Source organism: Poecilia latipinna, unplaced genomic scaffold (assembly GCF_001443285.1).
Source record: "Poecilia latipinna isolate Pla-1442-1.1 unplaced genomic scaffold, P_latipinna-1.0 Scaffold254, whole genome shotgun sequence".
Taxonomy (NCBI): Eukaryota; Metazoa; Chordata; class Actinopteri; order Cyprinodontiformes; family Poeciliidae; genus Poecilia; species Poecilia latipinna.
This window is the reverse complement of record NW_015112870.1, coordinates 117,897-127,427: the sequence shown is the minus strand read 5'-3', so window position 1 is coordinate 127,427 and position 9,531 is coordinate 117,897. Positions and strand designations below refer to the sequence as shown.

Genomic DNA, 9,531 nt, shown 5'->3' with positions numbered 1-9,531 from the left:
AGAATAAATAAGCCCAGGTTTGATTTGTCCAACTATTGTGGTAACAGGGCATTAAGCAATCTAGACCTGGGTTTGGAAAGCCTAAAAATCCTACAATTAAAGTTTGATACCTGAAAGGCTTTTTACAAATCACAAGCTGAATTTTAGACAATATTTTTGACGCTTAAGGCAAATTGATCATTTAAAATATCACTGTACCAATATTAAAATTTAAATGACTTTCTTTGCTGATATTAGAATATGTTTGATGATGATAAACCATTAAGAATGAAAAAAGCAAAAACAAATATTTTTTAAAACATTCTTTATCATCTGAATCCTAAACAGGCTGTTTCATTTGTTGCCTTAGCTTTTTTCTACGAGAAACCAAAGAGTTGCAGATCATTAACTGCATTTAATTAATCTTTTCTAAATTGGCCTGATCTGATTTGACCAGTTTCTACATATGAAAAAGCACTGATGTGGTTCCTTCTTTGTGGTTTAACACAAAGAATTAAAAGTTTCATTAACTCATGATATGTTTTAGGAACATTTGTTCGGTGTGATCCAGTCTAAGTTTGACCAGAATTAGGTTTTGCACTAGAGCTCATAAACTGGACTTATTGGTTGTAAACGTGAGGATGAAATCTCCAAATATCATTTCATTCCCTCTCAACTCTGAAGATTTTACTTTTCACTGCAACATTTTCATTATAGGTTTCAAGATTTTTACTGCTTGTTTTTTCCTGTCTTCGTTCAATTTATTCCCATATTCTAGTGGTAACTAAGCCAGTTTTAAAGCTTCATCTGCTCTAGTTTCTTTGTCTGCTATTTGAGTTCAGGGTTGTTTGTTTCCCCTTGGCATCGTGGCCGCCTACGTCATCAGCCTTCGGCAACATTCGGATCTGTTCGTCTAGCTCTGTATCTGTCTCATTTGTTGCACTTACTGTCTGAAATGAGACAAAATCGGCTAAGGCTAAAAATACCCATTGCATTTAACAGATTTGAAGAGCGGTGATATATGGGCTTTGAAAGCGAACTTTACCAGCGCTGAATCGGATGTTTCCGTCAAAGGAGTGTTTACAGGCAGGACGTAGACAGGAAAGATGGAAAATATGGGGGAAATTTCCCCTTAACCCTAAAGAATAGTAAAACGATAGTGCTATCGGATGCTTTGTCTTTTGAACAAATAAAATAAATTCCTTTCACGTTAAACTTACAAGATTTTATAATAACCTGAGCTGAGGGAGTTTTGCGCTACGTACTCCAATCCTGATGGGGGGAGTAACGAGCAGGGCAACGTGTGATTGCGCATTTTTAACCAGCCAATCAGCGCACAGCTATTGTAGGCGAAAATTTGAAAAAGACTCCACAAACGGTCAGCTGTAGCCACACCGGGTTTAACGCTATTAAGCAATTTCTGTGAGAGCCACAGACTGCATACGGCTAAATAAATATTTTGTAACTGATTTGGGTTATCTGCGACGGTGACATGAGAAAGAGGTTAGTAATGATTATATATATATACTTTATTTGTGTTAAGGAAACTATTTTCTACACTCTTTAAACATCCATTGTTAGCCTAAAAGTGATGCCTTTTGACTTAAAACAACTTATTTAAAAACAACCAGGGTGTTGTTGTTATCTGTATATGAGAATGGAAACTATTATTTTACTAGTTTAATGCCATTTAAGAGTTTATGTGTGGCTCAAAGTAAACTGCTAACTAAGGTTAGCTTAAAGGGAGTGTCTCGTTTTTAATGTACTACCAGACCTTAAAGTTGTCTTTTGTGTATTAAAATCACTAAAGATTTTAGTCGTTTGTCTTTCTCCCAGTCAAGTCCATGCAGCAGAGTCCGTTTCCTACCTGAACAGGGCTCTAGCCAGGCTGCAGGATATTTGGGAAGAAATAGGGATCCCTGAAGAGCAGCGGATGCGGAGAACCAACGATGTACATAAGCACATTAAAGTGAGTGTTGAAAAACCAACCAGCTAATGTTAAACCAATGTTAAGCTTTTATTTTTATGTATTCTTGTGAAATAACCTCTTGATTCTCGTTTTGTGCAGGGCTTGTTGGATCTGATGATTGTTGAAGAGCAGGATCTAAAGCAGCGGTTGCTAAAAACCATCGAGTCATGTCAAAAGGAGCTCAGTCTTTTGTGCAGTGAACTGCAGCTGCCGCCCTTTAAGGTACAATCAAAAACACAAAAAATGTTAGATGTCTTGCATAGTAAAACATCCTAATATTTAGTGCATTGTGACAAAAATGCATTGTTTAAAAAAAAAAAAAGTTCTGTTACAGACACCATAAACCTTTTTCTGTCTGATGTCTTTGTATGGAAACATTTAATGTTCAAAGTATAGTGATCTTGAGTAAAAATGCCACATTTCACTGTTTTTGTTTGTTTTGTTTTAATGCTTGTATTTAAAGCAAAAGCAACAATACTTCTGACAATTGTTAAAAAATTATAATTTTATGCCATAAAGTTATTTTAGTACTTAACTGGCATAAATGCCTGTTGAATTTAGTATTTTTCTGGTGCTTATTTTAATTTTGGAAGCAAGTTTTTTATTTCACAAACCCACTATATTCAGAAAGACTTTGAGAGTTTGTTCTTAGCATATTGACTGATGAACACCACAACTACAGGCAGGACTGAATCGCTGTCCTTAACGACTTTTCGCTGCTTTTTAAATGTCTCAATAGACTTGCTAGACAATCACAAAGAAATACCTTTTGCTTAGCTAACTTGCATTTAGTAATTCCATCTTTTACTAGGGTGTTTTTTGACTTGCAGGAGGAGGAAGGCTGCACAATCCTGCAGATGGAGAAGAACTGCCGCACTCGTCTAGCAGTGATGAAAGGACAGAAAACGCAGCGAATGGAGGACCTTAAGGGTCTCGTTGCCAAAGATCGTGAGCTGTGCGACATTATGTGCACCACGCCCTTTAGCATTGACCAGCACGCCGTCCCATCGGTGAAGCAGCTCGAGGTTTATCGTACCTACCTCGATAAGCTCACTAAAGAGAAGGTACTTTGGAAAAGCTTTTCTCAGTGACTCACTTTACCTTTGTTCTTTAAATTTTCATGCAGTGTTCTCTTTACAGGAGCATCGTCATGATGAATTTGTGGGAACCAAGAAAAAAATCATCGCTTGCATGAATTACCTGGAACAGAGTCCTGAGACCAGTTTCGAGATGGATGTGATGTGTGAGGATGAGGAGGCATTTTGTCTGTCTGATGACAACATCACTGCCCTGAAACTACTTCTTAGTCAGGTTGGTTTGCTTAATGTGTTTCTTGATGTATCAGAATTATGTGTACAGTACAAAAAATTTTAAAACGTTTTTTCTCCAGTTAGAAGAGCGCAAGACGGAAAACGAGCTCCTTTGTTCAAGCTTCCGCACAAAGGTCCAGGAATTGTGGGAAAGGCTTCAGGTCCCTCAGGAGGAAAGGGAATCTTTTTCTGAGCACATGCTTAGCTCGAAGAAGAAGAACGTTGAGGCAGTAAGAAAGCTCCCTTGTTTGTTCAAACAGCAATTTTTAGTAAAGGCGACACTTAATCCAAGTTGTGGTAATTTAAACTCTGTTTGCAGCTCCAGGCAGAGGTCCAGCGGCTCGAGTTGTTGAAAATGCACAGCATGAAGAGTTTCATAGAGGCCATCAGAGCAGAGATTGCTGTTTTGTGGAAGGAATGCTTCTATAGTGATGAACAGCAACGCACCTTCTTTGCATTTTATGACGGTAAATGGCTGTGGTTTAGATCAGGGATACACTAATCCAATATTAGTCCGTATTGTTCCCCATATTGTATAAAATTCTAGATCAGGTATCCGTGGTAACGTGCCTGATACACAAGGTCAGATCTATTCAGTCCAATTCTATCATTTGTGCTCTGGGTGATGTCATGTTTTATTAATTATTTTACTTTATAGTTAGAATTTCTAATTGTACTTCTGAACCATTTGACAGAAGATTGTTGCAGTTTTGTTTTTTATGTGTTTAACCAAGGTAGTCGACCTTGGTACTTACATTTGTCAGTAGATTTACTTTGTTTATTAAACTCCCAATTGTACTGACTGGACAAATGAAAGTTATCTTTACATGTTTGGTCGAGCTTGTGAAGGTATTGGTGTATTTAAGTGTGCTTTACTTGTGTAGAGTTAAATACATTTAAATTCAGTACGTGTATGACCATTTAAAAAAAAAAAAAAAGTCTGATCTGAATCTGCCGATACCAAGGATCATATATGGGGGAGGGGGAAAGTGGTTTCGCTGCATCCCTAGTTTAGATGGATGCTGCAAATAAATCAAAACGAGTTACAGGCTCGATTTTTCTTCCTACAGATGATTTTACTGAGGAGCTTCTGAACCTGCATGAGGATGAGGTCAGAAATCTGAAGAAGTACCACGAGGACCACAAGGAACTGTTCGAGGGAGTCACAAAGTGGCAGGACAACTGGAACTTGTACTTGGAACTAGATGTAAGAAATATCCAACTTCAAGGGAGAAGGCTTTATAAACTTCATGTAGTGATATCTTAATGTTTTCCTATTCCAGAGAAAGGCTAATGATCCTTCAAGATTTACCAACAGAGGGGGGAACCTCCTAAAGGAAGAAAAGCAGAGAACTGAGCTGCAGAAAAGTTTACCCAAGGTGGATAAAAATGTTTTTGTAAAACTGTAATACCACCTGTTGTCAGCAGGTGGAGTAATGCGTCTAACGGCTTATAAATGCTTTTCAGTTGGAGAAGGTTTTGAAGGCCCAGATCGATAGTTGGGAGGAGGAGCACGGCAAAGAGTTCCTTGTGAACGGACAGAAATTTCTGGAATATGTGCAGCAGCAGTGGAAAGAGCACCACGAGAAAAAGGAGAGGGAGAAACTTGAAAGGGTATAGCTTTTATTGCTTTAAGTTTGAAGCTACTTTAACCTTTGACTTTCCATTATACAGACTGATTCCAAATGTTTCCTAATAGCAAATGAAGAAAACTAAGCAAATACAAGAGGATATGCTGTATGGAACAATGATGAGAACGCCAACTAAACGACGAATTGCAGGCACTCCCACACCTGGAAAGATGAGAAAGGTGAAATACTTCTGCAGTTTTTTCTTCTCTTTTTTGCTCAAAAATGATGAGGGAATTAAAATTGAAATATTTCTTGATTTTTAGATGAATAGCACTTCGACTTTTTCTACTCCAAGCAGCATTCTCAGTGGAACCATGTGCCAGACGCCCTCAATGAAACCACCTCTGTCTGCCACCAAGGTTTGTCCTTATCGTCTCCAAACACCTTTTGTTTTCATTTTAAAGGAGCATTTTACAGAGACTGTAACATACAAACTATACATTAACAGCTGAATATGTCCCAACCACCATCTTGCCATGTTGAGACCAAAAAGTAATAACCACTTCCTGTTGTTGTTGCAGAGTCTGCGAACCCCAGGGCACGGAAACACGATGCGGGGATTAGAGCGGAATAAGGAAAACCTCTCCCATCTCAGAAACCCTCCATGTGGCACGTCAAAGTCTCAGGATGCTCAAGATCTCACCTTCACCATCAACTCTATTGCTGGCTCCTATTCTGAATTTGCGGTAAATTAGGTTTTACTTGTATTTAGTCCTTGATAGTGAGGTTCTGGGTTCAGGAAGATTTTTATAATTTGGTATCAAGGAAGAATTTTGAGGAATGTCCTTCTGCGATTAAAGTTTGACTGCAGATTATGAAATATTTAGTTTATATTTATTGGAGTGAAGATATCAGTCACAACTTTCTCTTACCTGAATGAACAGGTTGTTGGATCTACGCTGGGTTTTAGCACTTTGAAATTACTCAAATTGTTAGTGGGAGAGAACGTTTATGCTGGTGGATAGTAACAGTCCACAATTTAAGAAGAGACTGTCATTTGGTGGTGCTTCATTACTAATCCCCACTTTAATTTATTTTGGTCGTGATCAGTCTTACAAAATGAGACTGACCCAAAAATAACTACAAGCCATTCTCTGTTGGAAAAATGTTTTTTATTCAAGTCAAGAATGCATTTCTCTTACAACAGACCAAACTAAGCATAGAAAATTATTTTACTCTGTCAAAGCAGACAGCTGCATTTCATACCCATAAGTGGATAAAATGGCATGCCATAGCAAACAAAAGGAGACCAGTAATTTCAGTATGTTAGGGAGAACAATTGCGAATCGTCTTAAAATAATTTCATAAATTGGAACCTCAAAGGGATTGCATTTCACAGCATTACTAGGTTGTATTTTTTGCTCAAGTTAATTTACTTGTCGTTGCAGAGGGACCTCTCAAAGGCTGCTACATCGTCCGTGGAGACGGGCCTGCTGAACTCCACTGTCGGCCATCAGTAATGGTTCAAAGCCGTTTTCACTTCTGTAAATACTTGTCCTGTCATAAGATTTTGTGGCATTTTGACGCTTTTTTTTTTCTTTGACACTTTTTTTTATATATTTTAAATCTGTCAATAAAATTTCAAAAACATTTGAACTAAGACTAATTATTGACAAGTGTTAAAGGTTTTCATGTTTGCTGCTGCAGCTCGAGTTAAATGTTTTACGCCCGACGCCGTGTCTTCAGACTGGACCACCTAAGCCATGCGAGTCATCAGCTCCTCCAGAGCCCGCTCACGGTGGTTTTCATGAACAAGCAGCACTTCTTTGATTGCGCTCTGCTGGAAGCCCATCTCATCAAACTGAGTCAGCAAGTGGAGGAACTCTGCAGCCTGAAACAGAAATATAACGATCAGTTATGCAAGTCAAGTTGAACAAGGGCATTTAAAAAACATAGAATGCCATTTAAGGTTTATTATTCCAGTAAACACTAACACACTAGTCTATATAATGTACTGTACTCAGTGATTGTTCAGAGTCTGAGTTACTGCATCAGTGCTTGGAGGAAAACTTGTTGAGATCATGAATGTCCTACAAAGGCTGCTTGTGGCAAGAATGTGTTAAACTGCTTAAAGTATAAATAAATAGCTGTTTCCATTTGAGTGCTTGAAGTTGAATATTAAACAAATTCAAAATATAATTTGGCAGTATAGCCACAAACTGCTTTTATTTGCTAAAATATTTAAGCACCACAAAATCTTAGTGTGCCAGATTTGGGCCCCAGGCCTCAAGTTTAGCAACTGCTCTATGGTGCTCAGGAAGCCCATGTTTTCAGTTTTTAGCTTACTGTCAGAGGTGGTAAGCACTACTTCATATTTTACTCAAGCAAAAGAAAAAAGTAGTCATCCAAGAAATTATTCGTGAGTAAATAAGTACTTGGTTAAAAATATGCTCAAGTAACTCGTCAAATTACCAATCATTTAATATTTAAAAATTATATCAGATGGACCAAAATATAAAGCTAAGTGGAAATGTTGGTGTTTTAAGGACCAAAATTACAATAATTCATAAGTAACCATGTATAACAAAATGGGTAAAAAAAAATTGCTTTCCAAAACAGTTTCTGTTTTGGAAAACAGAAACTGTTTTCCAAATCAGTTAAGTTTCAATTTAAGTTTAAATTGAAGCTTAAGTTTCAGTTTAAACTTATGAATCTAACAAAAACTGCAAGTGTGTGTCTGTGTCTGGTGAATATGTTTGTGCTTCGTTCAGCGGGTAGAGAACACCATCAGCCCAAACCTTGTGAATCTCCAAAGTCTGGAGAACTTTCCAATCCTCACCACCAGAGGACACCTCTGCTGCTTGCATGCTCTTTTACTACCACACTTTTTCGTGACATGCAAACTGGAATTTGATTAATCTTTTTTGTTGTTAGCCTAAACGTAAACATAGGATTGTTTCACCTTGCTCTCACAATTCTGAAACATCTCCAAAGCTTCCTCCACTTGTGCCTCATCATAGCCCAGCTGGCAAAGACGATCGCATGCAACCAGGTATTTCAGGACCTGAGAAGAAGAAGAAAATCAGGAAGCTATGCTTGGATTTAATTAACAAATTAATTCACAAACATGTGCACCATTTAGAAAGGCATTTTTAAGGGGCAGTATTGTGTATTTTACATGTACATTTTATAGCACAATCAAGTAATTATGTTACCATCAGTTGTAAAAATGCTGCATATATCAAACGGGACGTAAAAGAAATCTAACGCTTTGAAACTGGGCCTCTGTCTCTTTAAGAAGAGACACTCCGCCTTCAGCAGGTAACGTTTCTCCATTAAGCCTTTAATAATGTTTTTAGGAGCATTTGTACTGACAAGTTGCTCCTATGATGAGCTCAGCAGATGTTCAGTTAAACCAGGTGTTTACTAATTGCTGCTGCTGCTAGTCTGAAGAAGCTGAGCAGAGGAGAGGTGCTGTGTGAGGCAAGAGGTCGGCTTTGTTCGGTGAGACCAAAGGTTGTTTTTTTTTCTTTCTTTTTTTTGTCAAACCTCTCCTACAAACGTGAATAGCGAGGTTATTACAAATGCTAATTGGTTTAGGGATTGTTAGAAATCAATGAGAGTCTCTACAGACACCAACCTTCTCTGGGCTCTGATAGCCAGTTTTCTGCAGAGCCAGGATGGCAGTGCGTAACGGGTATCCTTTCTCTGTGATGGTTTCCAGTAGCTCCCTCTCCTCCTGGCTGAGAGCTGTCAGAAGCTCTGCTGCCGAGTCAAAGAAAACCCCACGAGAACCAGGAGTTGTCAGGACCTGGCAGAGGAGGGGAAAACCAGGAGTAATCTCAGTAAAGTAGGAAATGTGTTAAAGCTTCAATATGTAACTTTTATTATTTATTTATTTACATATTTGTTGAAACTCACTGTGTCGTGACAATATGTATGAGATAAAAGACCTGTGAAAAAGTCAAGCGCTGCCTTTTCCCAGCGCAACTAGAAACAACCAATCAGAGCAAGGAGACGGGTCTTAGCGCTGTCAGTCACCCCGCTGTGTGGCGCTGCTCATACTCCCTCTCTGTTTGCTCTCTGCTAAGCAGCAGCTAGCAGACCGTGTTGTGAATGCTAATGCTAGTTAGCATGGCAGATAAACGGTGTTCCTGTAATGGTAAGTTGGTTCTCCGACACACATGCCGCTGTTCTGTCAGATCAGCATACATTGTCAGATAGTCATACGCTTAGCTCAGACATGTATATGCTGTCATTACCATATGATTTTATTTAATCAGCAACATAGAATCATGACGTAGATCATCATACACTTTGTTATTAACAGCTGTATGGCATCCTGACTTAGCGGTTAAGTAGATTAATGAGTTTTACACAGGCGTGTGTTGTAGTTGACTGTAGCTGCAGCCAGACCTGCTTTAAATACACTTTGAAACCACGACAACGCATGTATATCTATCTAGTTATCATATTATGTCATATTTATAAACAATTTAATGACTTATTTTCATCATAACTTGATGCGTATGCTGAACTGACAACTCCACTGACGGTCGGACTTCTTAATGCGCATGCGCGGGCATGCGTACTAACTGCATGTATGCTATCCTGACAGCGTAGGGCTATCTGATAGAACACCTGCCCTTGAGGACGGACTTTGGGAACCACTGATGTAAACCATCATCATTCCCTGTTTTGG

General features: G+C 38.6%; 2 protein-coding genes across 3 annotated transcripts in view; one reads left to right on the top strand and one right to left on the bottom strand.

Moving 5' to 3' along the window:
* The first annotated feature begins 1,319 nt into the window (after positions 1 to 1,319).
* LOC106947729 (protein regulator of cytokinesis 1-like) lies at positions 1,320 to 6,479 on the top strand. The gene is made up of 14 exons (XM_015032928.1): positions 1,320 to 1,482; positions 1,816 to 1,948; positions 2,048 to 2,170; positions 2,779 to 3,012; positions 3,089 to 3,259; positions 3,339 to 3,488; positions 3,578 to 3,725; positions 4,329 to 4,465; positions 4,542 to 4,637; positions 4,726 to 4,872; positions 4,958 to 5,068; positions 5,153 to 5,248; positions 5,411 to 5,575; positions 6,278 to 6,479. Exons 1-14 carry the CDS (start codon positions 1,472 to 1,474, stop codon positions 6,347 to 6,349), a joined length of 1,794 nt encoding a protein of 597 aa, XP_014888414.1. The 5' UTR covers positions 1,320 to 1,471; the 3' UTR covers positions 6,350 to 6,479.
* Positions 6,480 to 6,571: 92 nt separating this feature from the next.
* Positions 6,572 to 9,531, bottom strand: part of LOC106947730 (ubiquitin-associated protein 1-like) — a 13,010-nt gene continuing 10,050 nt past the window's right edge. For both annotated transcript variants that reach the window (XM_015032929.1, XM_015032930.1), the window contains 3 exons: positions 8,470 to 8,640; positions 7,792 to 7,893; positions 6,572 to 6,720 (listed from right to left, as the gene is read on the bottom strand). In XM_015032929.1, coding sequence (XP_014888415.1) covers positions 6,586 to 6,720; positions 7,792 to 7,893; positions 8,470 to 8,640 — 408 coding nt within the window. In that variant the 3' untranslated portion in view covers positions 6,572 to 6,585. The remainder of the gene's footprint in view (positions 6,721 to 7,791; positions 7,894 to 8,469; positions 8,641 to 9,531) is intronic.

Excerpts from the sequence above, each read along its gene's own strand:
- LOC106947729 (XM_015032928.1), top strand. Across the intron at positions 1,949-2,047 it reads ATGTACATAAGCACATTAAA|GGCTTGTTGGATCTGATGAT; the intron begins GTGAGTGTTGAA and ends CGTTTTGTGCAG. Across the intron at positions 5,576-6,277 it reads GCTCCTATTCTGAATTTGCG|AGGGACCTCTCAAAGGCTGC; the intron begins GTAAATTAGGTT and ends TTGTCGTTGCAG.